Source organism: Strigops habroptila, chromosome 16, assembly GCF_004027225.2.
Source record: "Strigops habroptila isolate Jane chromosome 16, bStrHab1.2.pri, whole genome shotgun sequence".
In the NCBI taxonomy this organism is placed as follows: domain Eukaryota; kingdom Metazoa; phylum Chordata; class Aves; order Psittaciformes; family Psittacidae; genus Strigops; species Strigops habroptila.
The window spans coordinates 4,832,093-4,850,847 of record NC_044292.2 but is presented as its reverse complement, the minus strand read 5'-3'; the positions used below and the strand labels follow the sequence as shown (position 1 = coordinate 4,850,847).

General features: G+C 43.7%; 1 protein-coding gene across 4 annotated transcripts in view; it reads right to left on the bottom strand.

The window, feature by feature from the left end:
- Positions 1–18,755, bottom strand: part of RERE (arginine-glutamic acid dipeptide repeats) — a 229,407-nt gene that overhangs the window by 31,939 nt on the left and 178,713 nt on the right. For all 4 annotated transcript variants that reach the window (XM_030507879.1, XM_030507880.1, XM_030507882.1 and 1 more), the window contains one exon: positions 17,390–17,470. In XM_030507879.1, coding sequence (XP_030363739.1) covers positions 17,390–17,470 — 81 coding nt within the window. The remainder of the gene's footprint in view (positions 1–17,389; positions 17,471–18,755) is intronic.

The window sequence follows — 18,755 nt, the reverse complement described above, 5'->3', positions numbered from 1 at the left end:
CCACCTACACTCGTACTCCCACACACCCCTCCATTCCATAGACCTGTTTCTCACTACCAGTTTATGAACACTAAAGTGTCTCATTCCAGTTACATCAGCAAGAACTCGGCAATTCCTCACTCACAGAGTTAGACTATGCCAATATGCCTCATGCACAGAGACTGACTGATCAGGTATTCCAAACGCACGGAGTATTGCACCACTTAGTCCCTACTCCCATGTCTAACAGTCACAGCATGTTGACGCCTACCACTAGGCACTGAGTGATCATTTTAATTAGTGGCTTGTTTCAACACAGCAACCAAGGTGTCAGGAACTAAAAGAGAAGCACTTATAGTTCAGAACTTCAAAACAACTAGAACAAAACAGATGATATATCAATACTTGTTGGCCTCCTTTGAGAGAACGGGAAGCCTGCTGGTATACATTTATACTGACGTGCCTCTTGAAAGGATACTCCATTAGTAACTGATAAGCTGTAGGCACAAAGTGCCTGAAATGCTTGAAATATGAATCTTCATGCCTACACACTGCACTGTTTGCCAACAGAACTACTCACAGAAGCATCCTGCACTTTCAACAAGCTACTTCCATCTCTATTAACCACTAAAATTCCCCCACTGCATTTTTTCCTTTAACTTTCTTTTCCTGGAATCGTCTTCAGTTGCTTCCTGATGGGGTCTGCAGGTTTGGAAAGCAATGCCACTAGCAAATCAGCCCTCGCTATATATATATATATATATATATATACACACACACACATACACCTTTTATCTGCAGTGGTGCCACACAGGAGTCATTTCCATGGTGAAAAGGTATTACAGACAGAATTAAACACGCCACTAGAAGAAAAGTCACTAAGGTGGTAGTAGCAAGCAGTGCTGCAACTGGAAACTTAACCTGCTTTTACCTTTAAGCATATACTTTAGAATGAGGTTATACCGTCAGCTAGGACTTCCAGCCTGAATTACAGTGCAACACTTGTATTTTTAGTGGTCACCTATAAAATCAGTAGTATTACATGAGAGTTAATCAGAGCGAAGTAAAAACTAGTGATTTACTGCATGGAAAACTCCATTAACTACAAGTGGGTACACACCGAGTTTAAGTATTTGCTCCCGTGAAAGAATCCAAGCACAGATTTCTCCCCTCTGCAAACCAACCAACCTGTGGCTCTAGGCACAGCACCACCAGCTTTCAGCTCTCATTAAGCTGCACTACATTTTGGATTTGGTTTACTACAGCAAAGGATTAGGCTATAAATAAAGTCTTCAGGAAGATGCAGAGCCCCAGTGATCCAGTGGGAGGGAGGAAAGTGTTAATAGTGTGTTGTTTGAGGACGATGTTGATCAGTAACTAGCCTGTCAGTCATTGTGTCTGACACACATGCTGCACTCCTTGGAACAGATTCAAATGAAAGTTTAACAAGTCCAGATAAGATTAAAAGTTAAAAATCTTTGTGTTAGTTTCCAAACCTATGACAATTGTCCCCACAGGAAGAGTTCAAAAGACACTCAACCAGAAACAAATAATTAACCATGAGGTAACAGGTCAGCAGAGCCCATTGTAGCACTTGCATGTATAGAAAGCATATAGAGAATCACAGAATGGTTGGGGTTGGAAGGGACCTTAAAGATCACCTAGTTCCATTCCCCCGTCCAACAATCAAACTTAATCCCTTCCTACCAGATTGTCCTGTGGTTCTTCCCCAAGAGGAACAATCCAGCTGACAAGGCTTGCACTGTGGAAGGGATAACAAGCCAGGTTGCTTCCTGAATTACAATATTCCCTAGGTATTGTAGTTCTGGATGCGTGCATATTTTAATTTACCGTTCAGGAAAACACTTGTTTAACACAAAGAATTACATCCAACAATGCAGGAAAACAATTTCCTTTTGGCCTTAAGGGAGGCACTAAGGAAAGAACAGTTCAGAAAAAGAACAGTTATTTATTGCTCAGATACACAGATTCCAAAGAACATTGGACTTTCTAAATAGATTACATATGTGGGACAAGGTGAAAGCATTACAAGATACAGTCATTTACCTGTGTCCTCAGAATCCCAGACTGGTTTGTGTCGGAAGGGACCTTAAAGCTCATCCAGCTCCAAGCCCTGCCACGGGCAGGGACACCTTCCACTAGAGCAGGTTGCTCCAAGCCCCTGTGTCCAACCTGGCCTTGAACACTGCCAGGGATGGGGCAGCCACAGCTTCTCTGGGCACCCTGTGCCAGCGCCTCAGCACCCTCACAGGGAAGAGCTTCTGCCTCAGAGCTCATCTCAATCTCCCCTCTGGCAGGTTAAAGCCATTCCCCTTGGCCTGTCCCTACAGGCCCTTGTCCAAAGCCCCTCTCCAGGTTTCTTGTAGACCCCTTTAGGAACTGAAGCTGCTCTAAGGTCTCCCCTTCAGGAGCCTTCTCTTCTCCAGGCTGAACAAGATCCAGTTCAAACAGTGAGTTCTTACAGTGGTTGCGTGTATTTACTTTGGTTATTTTTTATACCCAAAACTATGCGGGCTCTGAGCTTGCACTCCCCTACTCAGAAGAAAGCCTTTGCTAACCCGAACAGCCCACACTTGTGCCTCCCTTCAGAACAGACTCGAGAGGCAAAGCAGCAAGACAGGTTTTCTATTGCTCATGTTCCCCTCATCCATCAAACACATGCTACTGCAAAGCGGTCTCATAATTGAAACCATTCTTATTGTCCAGCACACCAGAAAGCTTTTGCTGTGGTTCACTCGGCATTTTTACTGTGGTTTGGTTACTCACCAGGCTTAGACAAATTTGCCATGACATAATCCATAAACCCAGGAGGGCCCAGAGCAGGTGTAGAGCCTGCAGCCTCCGAGCACCAAGGCAGGCAAAGCTTGTTCACCATGTTCTGAAGGTACCATTCCACAGGATTCCTCCAAAATCCCAGACTGGTTTGGGTTGAAGAGACCTTAAAGCTCCTCCAGCTCCAACCCCCTGCCACGGGCAGGGACACCTTCCACTAGAGCAGGTTGCTCCAAGCCCCTGTGTCCAACCTGGCCTTGAACACTGCCAGGGATGGGGCAGCCACAGCTTCTCTGGGCACCCTGTGCCAGCGCCTCAGCACCCTCACATTAAAGATTTTCTTCCTTATATCTGACCTAAATCTCCCCTGTTTAACTTTGAACTGCTTCAAAGCTAACAGAGGAAGCTTCCTGCAAAAGGGCTTTTGACCTATTAAATGATTTAATTACTGGGCTCACACTAGTTCTGTTCAGAAGAGATGCAGGTACCTGCAACTTACTTTTTCAGCATCTCCATCCCATGGCTAACAGATCCCTGGGGAATACAAAAGTGGAGCTGCCAGAAACCCCACAGCCTTCAAGCAAGCACCATCAATGTTAATTATTACAGAGACAAGGCAAAGGAATAGACAGGCAACAAAGCTTTGGCAGCATCTAACTCGCTTTCCTGCTGCCCTTCAGAAAGACTTCTAATGAAAGAAGATGGAAATCCCCACTGTATCCTGCGGATGAAGGTGACCTTGGGAAGTGGGGGAGATGAAGAATAAAAGCAGGAGGATAATGTACCACTACTTGGTGCCCAACAGACCAGCTCCTCCCAGCCCTTGTCCTTCCGCCTGGTAGCAACCCTTGAGAAACAGGCAGGTCTAATTGAACGCCAGAGCAACCATAGCTATCAATACCGACCCACTAGCTGTGCTTTCCCCCTGCACTGCTCAGTCTGGAAAGACTTCAGCTACAGACATTAACCCAATTAAAGAAACTACTTATTAGCCTTCCTTCTGCCAACAGATTATTACAGCTGCAATGAAGTTGCAAAAGCTGGAAGCTGCTTAACAGAGAATTTGGGAAGTAAGTTACACAATGGACTCTGTTCAGCATTGAAGGAGAGATAATATATCCCAGAGAGAGACTGAAGCAAGAATATCCGAAAAATCAGTAGCCCAAAGAACAGCTTCTTCCTAAGATAAGAAGTCCCTGTTAGCCTGGGCTTTGTGTTGGTTTGTTTTGGGTTTTCTTCCTCATTTTGACATGACCTTTATGGAACAACAAACCAAGACTGAATAGTGCACCAGAAACGCTCTTTATCTACAGCCTGCAGGATTCCATCCACATCTTCCAAGATGACAACTCAAAGCAATGAAATGCAATGTGAAACTCAGCTTTAAAAATTTCCCAAATCTTCTCTACATAAATTCACTTGAAAAGGTCAAAGTGAAACTCCAGTAATTCGATAAAACCCAGAAGTTAACACTGGTTTTGGCACAGACATAAATGTATAAAACTAGGGATTTAGTGGTGATTCACATACATTTGTTATGTGCTACTTAATTGCTAAGGGAAGAAAACTTCTACAGTCACAATTTCCAAATGCCAGCATGGTTTTTTAGAGTCATGACACGAGGTTGTGGAAACATGGGATAAGGACTATAAAGGAGTGATTGGACGAGTTGGGAAAATCACAGCCTGGTTTGTGTCGGAAGGGACCTTAAAGCTCATCCAGTCTCAACCCCTGCCACGGGCAGAGACACCTTCCACTAGAGCAGGTTGCTCCAAGCCCCTGTGTCCAACCTGGCCTTGAACACTGCCAGGGATGGGGCAGCCACAGCTTCTCTGGGCACCCTGTGCCAGCGCCTCAGCACCCTCACAGGGAAGAGCTTCCTAAGATCTAACCTAAATCTTCCCTCTGTCACTTTAAAACTATTTCCCTTGTCCTGTCCCTACAGGCCCTTGCAAAAAGCAGATACACACCTATTAAATAAAGCTTTCGGAAAGTATATGCGTGATTTCCAAATGCATCTTGGACAGCTATGGGTTAAAGCTCTCTGCTTGTTCAAATCTACCAAGACTTCAGCTTCCTCCTTTTCATCCTTGAGCTGAAAATCATTTGAATCGTTTTTGAAAGGTTTACAAGTTTTAAAACCTCAGATTTCTCTGAAACAAAAACATTACTCACCTTAAAAGAACATAAATAATGGAAAGACAGGGAGGAAGCTTCATGCCCACAGCAAGCAGACAAATTCTTTTTGAGAAGCTCTTCTGCTCACAACAAAAGAATGTTCTTCTAAAGCCAGGCAACAACAACTAAAATCTATCACGTCAAATGCCACAGAATAAAAGCATGACTGGAATTGTTAAATCAATACAACTTTAACTTTGTCCATGTCACTTCTTCATAACAAGGTGAAAGTCCAGTTATACAACCCACAGAGTTAATTCTACATGCTGGATGTGATTTAACAGTGGGAATTTGGACAAAAAGCATTTTGTCCCCGTGCTCTTTGAGCATCCAGTTTGTGGCAAGGTTTATGGCACATACTTTTAATCACATCTGGAGCTGCAAGGTATGAAATTCTGCAGCAAAAATCAGAGTCCAAACCAAACCCCACCTATTTATATGAATTACATTCTTCCAGTATCTAAGCCTTTATGTACTGCCACAATAATTCTAATACAGTGAAAGGAAACCTACACAAAGTGTGGTCTGTGTGACATCAACGTTGCAGAGAAGTCAGCCAAGGTTTAGTGAAGCACAACCACCAAAGGTCAAGAACGCTGCCCAGGCAGAAAACCCACATTACTACACAAACCAGCAAGTAGGACATCTCTGATGGGGTTGTGAGGCTTACGTGCCACACACCTTCCTACACAGACAGGTAACAAATGTGCCTTTTGGGCTCTTCGAAATAAGCACGCATTTAGAATGGCAAATTCCCTCTTTGCCTTATCTTGTGCTGCTAAAGAGAGAAGATAAATCTAAGCAATGCAGTTAGCATCAAACATTTGTCTAAATTCACTCTCAGCCCTAAAGGCCTAAAAGGAAACTCAGGGAAAGGAAAGCAATGGATGGAAAATAATAAAGGTAGAGCTGCAGGATCAAGGGAAGGAGGGAGAAAAGGATTGGTTTTATAGTCCAACGGAGCGGGGGGAGAGAATGTTAGCTGGGTGGTTTTTGGTTTTATTTGTTTGTTGGGGATGTGGCCTGATTTATTTCTCCAGCTCCTTCTCATTGCCATTCAGGTAATGAAAGACTTGAGCTTTGGCAAAGATCCCTTCCTTAGCCAAAAAAGAAAGAGAGAAGAAAAGCACCGTGATTAAGCTTACAGGAAACAAAGCTAATCAAACTTAACACTAACAAAGGGCAACAGAAACATGTTCACTGTATCACATCTTCCTCGCTGGCCAAGAGCCCAGATTTTTCATTCCATTTTTCCTCTCCACCTCCCCATTTCCCAATAGCATTAAGAAGCCCTGGCCTGGGCTGCCTGGCTTTACAAACTGTATTTGTAGGAGGTCAGCTTTTCAGGAGGCCAAAAACCCAGCATGTGGAAAGCGTTAAAGACTTTCATGTAGTAGAGGAGGTTCTTAAAACTACTACTGTTGGACTCCAAAATCTTGGAGCTTCACAGATCATTGGAGGTTTCTGAACCACAGAAAAGGGCAGAGTTAGCAAAATAAATCAAGAGTTCCTGTGGGATGTCCTAGAGCCTTACACAACAAGAGGCACTAGGCACAAAGCAGGCTCAGAATTAAACAGGGAGGACTTCTCAAGTTGCAGGAGGAAAAAGCTGGTTTATAACCTGGAATGTGCTCTCCCTTTCTTCAAAGGTTAGGGTCTAGAGGCATTGCACAGAATAGTTCAGCTAGTGGCAGGGATGTTGGGAGGAAGGGAAAAGGGAGCACAGAAAGTATGTTTGGGGGAAGGGAAGGAGGAGGAATCAGCTCAACTGTTCCACCCAACAAGCACAATCTCTCTCCCTATGGCAATCAAAGTACTTATCAGCACCTTTCTGATGCCAGATTTCTTCCTGCTGTACAGGACTGTGGTAGCATGAACAGAAACAATCTCCCCTGCCAATTTTCTATATACCAGATGACCGGAGCCAATACGGATTTCCCAACCATCAATACTGTCAACATTTCTGATTCTGTCATTAATCTCCTAACACACTCTCTATTTCTTAAGGCTCCAAGTTCTTAAATACAGTGATTACTCAGGAAACCATCTCTTTCATTTACAGCTCCCCAGAAGAGAAAGTTTCTAAATTCACATTTTCAAAGAAAAGGGGAACTGAAGATTTAATCTTGAAAGATCTAAATCAGAAGCAAACACAACTATCAACATCCTAAGAGTTTTAAAAACTAAGGGATGTAAAAAAAAGTAAGAGGCTTTTGGTGGTACCTACTCAGTGTTGGATGCAACACTACTTGTACCTTCCTGACTAGACTAAAAGCAAGAAGTAAAGCAGTGTGTTGAACTTCTTGACTGCAGAGTGTGAGATGCTCTTAATGTAGTTCTAGCTAGGACAATGTCAGAGGCACAGTCAGCAGAGGGAACCCTTCTACCCCATGCAAAACACAAATGATGGACCCAATTCTTGCAAGATACTTACTAACCACAAGCGGAAATGGGAAACCCAAAGTAGAAGCATTTCACATGGCTCACAGCTTCATTATCTTTGTTCTCCATGTATCCGAAGACATTAAGGTGCCTGAAAATGCCTTCTACCTCTTAGCAGGGAAAGGAATCCCTCACTATAAACCCAACATCATACACATGTATATGGCTACGGCCCAGATTTGCAACCTTCCTCCTACCTGCTGACCACCTTGGAGAACAGGCCCCTTCCCTTACCTGCTGTTGTGATAAAAGCAGATGTTTACCCAAAAAACCCACTACCATCACTGGTACACAATCATTAGCATTTTTATATCTTGAGAATTTCATTTCTATCATATACCTAAAACATTTTTCTTCCAAATACAAAATAAAAGGGGAAATAAGCCAAAAGCAAACGTAGCAGATTGCAGTTTGTGATGTTAAACGTGTCTTAAAGCACACAGCTTACAGAGATGTTATACCCACAACCTGCCTTAGTTTCCCCTATGGCACAGCCTCTTTAAACAAAAGCCACTCTTCTTAACTCCCCATTCTCAGTTTTATTCCACAATCTGTGTAATTCCTGGGAGTTTTCCTTGGCAAGAACAACCAACAACAACAGCAACCAACAGTAATCAAGCACTGCTTCTTTTTTACAGCTGGCTTGAAACAAAAATGACAAAATGAGTGCATCTGTCTGCTGAAGTTGTTATTGTCTTGTTCTCACAGTACAGTTATAGCAGCATATTACAGGATATTTAGGCCTGAATAATGTATTTGGGGGCTGATTCTATGCCAAAGGAACACTGCAGACACCGTTCTTACGGTGCCATCTGGGGCAGGAAGCAACAATTAAGGCCAATGATCTGTTGTATAAGAAGAAACTTAATTTCATGCTCAGTGTGGCAGGCAAGACACATTAAAAGTATAGTTCACTCTCTGCTAACAGATGATTTTCTTTTTGCTGGTGCCCAATCTTTTGCCCCCAAATGGCTTCTTCTATCAAACTCCACAGTTTTATGTCTGTCTGTGAAGGAACTGAAACCTGCTTTGCACTGCTAAAGCACTCCCCATCCCCCTGACTCCTCTCTCAACAGCTCAAAGCTGGTTCTTTATGTCTTGAAAATTCAAAGAGAACTGCTGCAACACCTTTTGAAATTGTAATCTCACACACTGTATAAATACACACATGGAATGGCACCACTTGGGACAACACCTCGGTTACATCCTCAGTTCTGTTAGCCACAATCTAGCTGCTCCTGCTCCATTTTCTCCCCCTTAATGGTACGTTTGTAATTCATCTTCATTATCCCTCACGAGGATAAGAAAGCGATGTGGGTGCTGAGGAGGAGAAAATCAAGTAGCAAGGCAGGATGCTTGTTCTCCAAATGCAAGCAAGCCACCAATCTGGCAAAACCTAGCTGTGAGCAGTCTGTGCTGGCTTCCAGTGGGTAACTAAGGATAAAGTTTGGCTCAAATACACACACAACACAAAAAAGCCAATTATGTATATGCCATAAACTTCAAGTTTAAACACAGAAGCTGAATTAGCTGCAAAATCTGCTGGAGTTTCACTGCAGTTTGCTTTTCAGTGTCTCAGACTTCAGCAACTGCAATCAAACTCACCGCCTGCCAAGCAAACCACTTGTCTCCACATCTCCCTCCCTTCCTAAAACCCCTTTTTAATAAGAATTCTTTTGTCTGCTCCATACAGGACTGTTTAAAAGTTAGCATTCCCGCTACATAGATAAGAAAGAGGGAGTAAACAGCCCCAGGTAGACCCCATCTGAAGCATATATTCAGCACTGACATGCTGCTCTTCTAAAGAAACCTGCACTCTATTGTCCCCTTTGGTCCATCCCGTCCCCCCCACCAGACAATACCATCACAGAATGCCACGTTCATGCTTAACACAAGTCTTGAACTCACCATAAAACAAAGCCACTGATTCATGGATATCTTAGGTTAAATAAAACACTTGTAGGATGATTTTAGAGCAACACCACTTTCACATTAATGAAACTATTATAAAGGACATCAAGGTTTATCTTCCGGCTTTGCCACAGAGGTTTGCTTCTCACTCAGCTCTTGAAACTTCAATTCCATACCCAACAGTGCAGTTGTACATTAAGTATACAATTAAAGATCATGAGATCTTCAGATATTAGCTGTGGGTCTGAGGTAGTACCACAGGGAGGATTACGTGGAGAATATTTCTCTATTAAGCCATTTCAAACATCAGACACCAGGCAGGTTTATACAGAATAATTTATTCAAGGAGTTACCCAAATATTATAACACTAGCACTCTTCTAGGACCTGATGTCCCACAAATATTACTGTTGCTTATATGACTTATTTCTGCCTTTCTGAAAGCCATCTTCAGGATTTACAGCCTATCTTCAGTCGCTAACAGGATGGGAAACAAACAACATGAAGGCATCTGTGGAAAAGAATCTTGCCAGGGGAGGACATTCAACCATGACAATAAGCTGCATAGATTCTCAAATAGATACTTATTTTATGTACCTGGGATTCACAGGACCTTAGGATTGATGTCTGAGTATGTGATAAAATCTGACAACTGCTACAAAAGAAGAAAAGCTGGTGCCTTTTCTCATAGGGAAAGGAAAATACAGAATAGGAAGTATACAGCTGTTGATGAACAAACCCCTTTTAACCAGTGATACATACCCTTCAGCATAGATGCAAAATAGGAGAATTCACAATAAGGAAACAAACAAAATGCCTCATGATGGGGAATGATAACCAGAAGGTAAGGAAAAAGCAGCAGAACAGAACTACGAGGAGTCACAGGAGCGTTGTGTTCTCTCAGTGGTGGAGGAAGACTCAGACAATATTGCATCAGGTTCCCAAATGATCTTGGCTTAACTCTCCAGCTACATACCTTTCACTACAGAGTAGAAATTGTCCTTTTTGGCTCTCTGACAGAACTCAATGCAATTGCCTAATGGCCCTCTTCTGCTTGCAACAATATTTTACCCCTACCTACCTCTAAACTGTCAGAGAAAAATACACAAGGAGTTTCAATCTTGTAATGTAAAACAATAAAAAACCCCCACCAGAGTGCAGAGTTGATTTATTAGCCATGCTAAGGCCAATTCTAGAGTCCAGCTGGCACAGCGAATACACCTTCTGGTTTTATGCTCTTCACCTATGCAGGTTTCTTAGGAAGAAACTCAAACAGCCCAGTTTCTGTGCTGATGACATTGTAAATTACCTTTACAAAAGTCGAATGATACAATTGAGAATGAATTCTTTTATTCTCTTAAGAGAAAGCTTTAGAGATAAATTTAAACCATACCATATTAAGTACTTCCTTTCTTTGATTTTACTTGCTTCAGCTGAAATCAAGGTACATAGGTATGCAAAAGAGTATGTTGGTCTTTGGAAGTATAGCCATAGGCATTAATCAGATGACCACACACTAGTGGCCCTGAAAGTGAGCAGCTAATGTAAGAAGGCAGTTCACAAAGCAAGGATTTAAGAGCCAAGCAACATATACCTTCAGGATAGGTTAAGTTGAAAGAAGAAACTCAGGAAACAGAAGCAAAAGGAAGACACATGGAATATAACCATGACACCAGAACAGTGGCCCAAGCTTGTCCAAGGAAGTATGTAGTTGGCAGCTCTACTCACCTGTAAGGTCTGCAATCAGTTTTAGAGATGAAGATGACATGGTGTAATACCACAGTTAAACCTTTATGTCTCTTTGAAGACCTTTCCAAACCTTCTGGTTTATTACCCAATAAAATGATGACATTTGCAATAGGTTTAACAGTTAAAACTTTGAAAACCAAGCCAAATCACAGCCAACACGTCCCCTGAACATCTCTTACAGATGAGCTGGTCTTTGTAAACAGCTTTCAGCTCAGTGCCACTTAAATGTAGGAATATCTCCATCTGAGCCCAGCTCCTATGAGCTCAGCATTTCATTAAATTCTCTGGCTTACTTATCCTGCTCCTGGTGAGAAGCATGAGCAGCATTCCCGTATGCTGCCTCAGCACCCTGCTTTACCTTAAAGCCAAACACATTCATGTAGTGTTCTCCCTCAATCAGCTAAGAGAGCCACACTCTAATAAAAAGAAGGGGGGGAATAAAAGGGCAACATGTTCCCTTACAGAAGAGTTTGTTATGCAAATGAATCAATGGTTTCACTTACACAGGAAAAACAACTCGCTGATGCCTCTGCCCAGTTTTCAAATGGACTGAAGCCCAGTGAGGTATCTGCTACGACTAAAGAAGAAAAGGCTTAGGCTATTATTTTTAAGTCCCTGTTTTAACAAGAACAAACCCCTCCAAGTGTAATATCCAGGCAATGGAAGCACTAGCAGCAGCGAGCAGAGATGAAATGAAAAGAAGCAGTGGCTGTTTATGTTGGCAGCCGCTTCAAACTCTAATGGAAAATTTCAGCTCTGCCTGCATCTGGGCTAGAACAAGTTATTAAGGAAAAAGGTTCAGCTTTCAAACAGAAAAAGCTTTACAGAGCTTGTCCCTTTCAGAACACTCCCGCAGCAAAGACGAGGCAGGAAATAATATGCCTTGACTATGCAGTGTATTAATATCCAATCATTAGGGGAACATACCATCAAATAAAATGGATTTCCTTTGGGAAAGGAGAACAGTGATAATGCCCATGCCACAGACACAATCTCAGCTATCGGTACAAACAACTCATACCACTAAATGCAAACATTAGAAGCCAGTGTAGGGCTAACTAATCACTTTATACTAACGGACCGAAATACATTTGCCTAATTATGCCCCTCTTTGGATCAAAGGGAAACTGCTATTTGAACAATTATGTCGAGGGAGAATCTTTACCTTTCATATGCCCACGAGAGTCTTGCACAAATATTACTGAGGCTGTTTGTTGACAGGAACGGTATACAGCTTGTCCTCAGAGAGGACAAACACCTTGCCAGCCTGCACATATGGTAACTGCAGTGACCTTTCAGCTACTACCCATTTGCACTATATATAAAGAGCTACTCAGGAAGCCAATATTGTATATTATGTAACACAAGATTAAGCATTAATGAGGCAAGAATAAAATTGTTTATCTAAACCCCAATCTAAAATTAAACAGAAGTTTGTGCTGAAAGCTCACAGTGCACTCGTTCTGTCTCCTAACATTAACAGAGCGCGGCTTATTTAGTCTCTGAGCTAAGTCCCAACAGCATTTAATTTGGAGAGAAAGATTTTACTATTAGGAGAGAGCCTATTTTGCCTAAAAAAGCAAATGTGATGCATATTTAGTGCTTACGCACATGAATACAGCACACTGCAGGTATTTTGATGTAAGGAGAGCAGTTGATATTCATGACTTCTGTTCATGCTGTGTCTGAAAGCTAAATACAGAAGCACCCACCCAGACGCAAGACCTTTTGATGGCATTCTGTCATCTCTTGCTAAGCAGCCAAACCAAAAATCACACACACCAAAGATACCTATGTGCTCAGCAGGGAAATTCAGAACAAAATTCGCCCCAAGCCTGCATGTCTCCACAAAGATGCACTATCCTCTTTTTGAGCTTCTCACTAAGCAAGCGGCTCTACAAAGCTCACCAAGGAGCTTCAGCCTGCCAGAGAGAGAGACAACAAGTCAATGAGACCATAGTCACAACCACTGTACCAGAAACCTTCCCCTGGAGAACACAAGAGTCATTGGAGAACCTCAAAACATTCAGATAGGTGTCATCCCCTGTTTGAAGAATAGGTGGAAGAGGTCTAAAGTACCATGGGCTTATTCCCATGAAAGATAATGTTTGGCTTTGAGCAACCTGCTCTAGTGGAAGGTGTCCCTGCCTGTGGGTTGGAACCGGATGAGCTTTAAGGTCCCTTCCAACCCAAACCATTCTATGATATGGCATGGCTATCTTACGATATAACATGATATTATTCTTAAGCCTATGTAAGGCCGCCCAAGGGACCATCACATACATCCCCTTCCACTTCTAGTGGCTAACGAACTGGCATAGGACATTTGAGTTCCACTGGTCAAACACCACATACACAGTGTGACACAGAGCAGGCTGCAGGAACTCCAGCCAGAGGAACCCAAACCTGTTTCTTCCGGGGCCATGGTTTAAACAGTTCAGGCAAAAAGCTGCAGTTTAGAGAAGTATTTCAGGGGGAGCAGCACATGGGCAGCCGAGGGGAACAGGACCCAGCTCGAAATCTGAGCAAGCCAACACTGTGACTTGGCATCCTCCTGCTCTGCCTGCATATGATTGCTCTGCACAAGCTCACGTTCCTTCCATGTTTCTATTTACTTTTTGCACGTCACCAACGCAGAGTTAAGCTATTTACAAGAACACAGTAAGCCAGTCCCCGACCTTGTAGGCATTTAAGTACATTTATGTCAGGCCTACCACAATGCTTCTAGAACTCTCAAATTCAAGGAGCTCAGTGTAATCACCTCAAGAATTCAGAGCAGGAGAATTTTAAATACTTTGAAAATCCCATGTTGTCACCAAGTTGTAGCAAATTACCCTGAAACAGGAGGAAAAATAATTAAGTATCATATTTAAAGCCAAATCAGATCCTTAAGGAAACTTGCTGCCAGCTGTGTACTCTGCATTGGCACAACATGGGAATTTAAATGCAAGTTATTAATGAAAACTGTCCATGTCACATGAGTGCCTCCAAAACTTCTTTCTTGGCTTATTGTGCAGAAGAATCAAAGGTGATGCTAAGCATGAACCAAACAAGAGCAGGACCTCATCAACTATGCCATTCAACTACAGCTATAACCAAGAGAAAACTATTCCAGAGGAAGGGGAAGGAAGAAAGCTACTTGGGAACAGAGGAGATAAATGTAAGACAGAGTTCAGCGGAAACCAAAGGAAGTTTCAGCAGATTTATTTAAGTTCACCTACATGGAGGCAGTTTTCCTCCAGAATATCAGAAGGGCAACACTTACTGATCCAGCCTTAAAACTGCTGGCTTTCCTTGTTCCATCCAGCATTCCCACTTCAGAGCAATGCTCAGGGAAGAGCTGATCTCAGTTCCTCTGCCTCTTGCTTATATGAGCTTGAAGAGAATGCTACAGCTACTTACAGTCATGCCCACTAGGAACCTCTGTGGGACATGAGCTTTGAAATAAACTGGATAAGTGAAGACCTAAACAAACATACAGCTTTGAAATGCACTATTTTCTTTCATAAAGATTCTTTTTCTTGCTGATAATTCATTTAGAAGAAATAATTAGAAGAAAATGTTAAAAAGACATGTTAAACTAGTTGCCAGCTGGGGTTAAACCACGACAACTAGTTAAAACACACACGGACAAATACAGGGTTTCCTTAAAAGATACTGCACATTAGCTATGAAGAGGGGAAAAAAGCAGCAAAGGCACAAGCCAAATAGGACATTTCTTAACATGCTTGTGAAACCTCAATACAGAATGGCCTAATTCTCATCTCTCCTTACACCTTCCAGTATTCTAAAAGAAATCCAATGTCATATTCACCTCTATATTCTGACTTCCTGCACAGCAGCTTCAGCTTGATTTAATAGAATAGGCCTGGTCCCTACAAGGGTTTTGTATTCCTGTTGTACCACTTCCACTATTGCAATGTTCCAACCACAGGGCTTAAGGTGATATTAGGAGTTGTCCCCCCATGAAAGCAGCATAAATATCAGTGTTTAGAAAAACATATATTATACAAGAAGCATGATAACAAGGAGATAAAACTTTAAGTGGGCTTTGCAGGGAGGCAAAATCCTGATTCCTCTCCCACAGGCTTCAGTGACTAGGAAGGTAAATGTGCAGGATGTATTGACCTATAGCTGGGTTTCCATCTAGGACAAGTCACTCCAAGAATGCCCCACTCATTTTCAAGTAGCTTTTGCAGACCTTGGGAACTGCTGTAGTGCTTTTGCATCAGTACTAATTTTTAGAGTTAATATGGTTAACCACGTTAATATGGTGGCAAAACAGGAAAATAAGGCCTTTTTCCTAGTGTTTCTGGAATTGCTAGAGGGTTACTTCACCCTGTGACAGAAAAATGGCAGGCAAAGTATCTGAAATTATTTTGGTGATGAAAAAATACAAATTAAATCCATAGCCTTGTCATTTACATTACTCATTATTCCACTCTAAGGAGGAAAAGCAAAACTGCATAGTCAAATATTCTTTACTGCAGCCTTTATTCTGCATGTCTTATTATAGTGAAACTGCTGTAAGTTTGGTCTGAAAAAAGATTGGGAATTAAAAGAAAGCAGAAGCGAGACCTGTGGGCAAAAATAGGAAACAGATTAAACAACCTGTTGTAGGTGAGAGGTTATCTGTAGCTCAGTTACCACTAGGGGCTAAAAACGTCTGCTCCAACCCATCGCCACACTGCTGCCCACTTGCTCAAACACAGTATTGAGTCTGCTCTGTACTGAGTATTTAAACCTAATGAAACAAAAACGTAACACTTGAAATAGGAGAGTGTGTATGCAGTTACACACCACCTGCAAAGTTGCAAAACTTGTAGGAAAAGATTGAGACCTGATGTCCAAGTTCAAATGTAGCAGTCAAACAGTATGAACAGGGTCAGATACCTGCCCCCTGTTCTCAGTTCTTTAGTTTTCCTTTCCCCTGCAAACTGGTTTTTCTTTGTCAAAGAGATATTTTGTATTTAAAAGCATGTTTCATAGTTGCTGTAAATCAAACTTTAGACGAGTACTTTTGCCTCTCTGTAACTTTACCATCAGCAGAATTCGTTTCTGAAGTAAACACCAATTTGTTCTAAATACACTCTGAGGAAATATTCTGGAGAAAAGAGGAAAAGACTGTTTAAAAGCTGACTATGTGCTGGCTTGTCAGATGTTGCTAAGAAGCAACTATTTCAGCATTCCTTCTGAGCTGTCATCTTTTCAACACGGGGCCTTCACGCCTCAAAATCCAACAGAATACTTGGTATACACTTGATAGGTAATTAAGTTTTCCCATCTTTCCCAATAGAATCCGTGAACATGTACACCAACTGAGGCACTCCAGGAATCACTTCATCCTCCCCTTTCTCTTTGACATACGTGGTGTTACTATTTACCATCAAAGATTCTGCCTCACAAGAACTTCTCAGAAAATAATGGAAACATCCTACAGCCAGTGGCAGGTTTTAAAATACTCTTACAGTAATTCTCTTCCCCACTGAACATCCGAATTACACACACACACAAAGGCTAAACAACCGGTTATGCTTTAAATAAATATTTTCCAGATCACTCACACATTGCTAGAAAACAGTCTAGCTCAACCTTCATTCTAAATGCAGAACAAGTATGAAAACCGCTTTCCAAAAGCACCCTCCCAGCAGTGAAATGGCACCTGCAGAACAGAAACCGAAGCTTCTAGAGAAGCTTGGCAATTAGGACTAATGGAAAAGTAACTAGATTCCCAAGGCTTCCTAAACCCTCTTTTCCTTTGAAGGACTCAACCACTCCTCCCTGTCCATCTTCCTCCTAAGCACTTGCCAGGATTTCCAGCAGAGTGACAGTTGCGAAAGCTTTATGAAGTTCAGTGGAGTAATAAACCACGGATCAATCCGGAACCTGAAGTTACACACGGCAGGGACACGAAGAGTTAAACACGAGCACCCAATTCTGCAGGTCACAGGAGCAGCACATACCTCCGCCTTCCAGCTTCAATTAGATCTTGTTTTGTTTTAGGCTTTCTTTAATTACCCAGTGCCATTTGAGCCCGACCGGGTGACATAAATGTATTATCCCATCATAATGTCAGAATGTAAAATTAGATTTTGGTCTCCATAAATACACTTCACCCAACCTCGGTGCCTCCGTCCAGCAATGACGACTGCTTTATGTAACGTCTTTCAGACCTAAAAACTGCACTAAAAATTACAGCTCCCTTCTCTGGCTGGGGATTGCTCTTCTGTTTATCTGAAGAGAAATTCAGCTCAGGGGGAAAAGGAAATAGTTTCGTAAGATCAAGCACTGAAGCAGAAAGAGGAAAAGCAAATTACATAAAGTCCAAATGTACTTACGGTCTCCTTATTGGGAAGCAACTCCTTTCGGATCCTGAAGAAGTTCTTGCCGTACTGCCTTAGCCCCTTAATAAAACGTTTCTGTGATAAAAGATAACAAAAATAGCGTGTCAGCAGAAGGGGAGGGAAATAAAGGAGATCTTGCTAATCAGCACAAACAATGTTCTTAGCTTAGAGTCTGTCGGTAGAAGAAAACATACGAACGGATACCTACGGAGCAGCCGAAAACGGGCAGGGGAAAGCAGCTTTGAGGAGATAGCGAGGAATTCAGACCACATTCCCTTCCATGTCAAACTTCCAGCATTTGAAGCTTAAAAAAAAGTCAGTACCACAGCCAGTTCTTCCCCAAAACCGCCGGAGCGTCCTGCTGCACGTCTCCTCCGAACTCTTATTTCTCAACTAAGCAGCGGCAGGCGAAGGGAAATGCGCAACGTTGATTTTCGGGGGAGGAGAGTGCCTCTCCGGGGAGGTGCCGCTGGGGTTAAGCAGCGCTGGCAGCCGCCAGCCCCTCCGGCTTCTCCCTTCTGCCCGGTTTTCGGCGGAGGACCCGCGCTCGGCTCCCACGGCAGCCCCAGCCAACGCGGAGCCCCGGCGGCTCGCAGCGGTCCGCGGTCGCTCGCCGCGGCGGAACGCTTCCTCCCCTCGCCCTGCAGCCGCGGCTGTGGCGGCGCAGGTAGAGACCGCGGCGGCGGCGGCGGGGGCTGTGGCGGGCAGCGAGCCGAGCGGAGCCGAGCAGCAGCCGAACAGCCGAGCCGAGCAGCCGAGCGGAGCCGAGGGCCGGGCGGGAGGCGGCGGCCGCCCAGCGTGTGATGGCGGCGGGGCTGGGCGGCGCGGCACCCGCGGGGCGCGCCGCAAAAGGCGGCCTGGATCAGCGCCCCCCCCGGCCCGAGTGGCCGAGCCCCGGGGAAGCCCCGCGAAAGCAGCCGCCGATCAACGCCCGCGGCGGGGCTCTGCGGCGGGGCGGCGTCCCTCGCCCCTGCCAGCTGCTGGAGCTCATCTGCCGCAGCCCTCGGGCCCCCGTCAGCTGCCCCTTGCACTCATGTCTCCCCTCCGCGACACCCCTTTCTCCCAAGTAACTCCTCAGGCTCCAGCTGGAAGCATCGCTCACCGCACTCCTCCTCTCTTCTGGGGCCGGCACCTTCATCTGGTGCAGCTACTGCAGCACCTGCACCCCTCAGCATGCAGCTCTGGGGCGTCACCCGCACCCCATTTTCACCGCATACACCCCAACACTGCCTGTACCCCAACATTTCACCACATACACCCCAACGTTTCACCGCCATCAGTCAGCACCAAGAGACCAAACCCAAAGTGTCTCTTTCCAGAAGGGCCAGGCCCGAAGACTCTTTTCCTCCCCTATAAACAC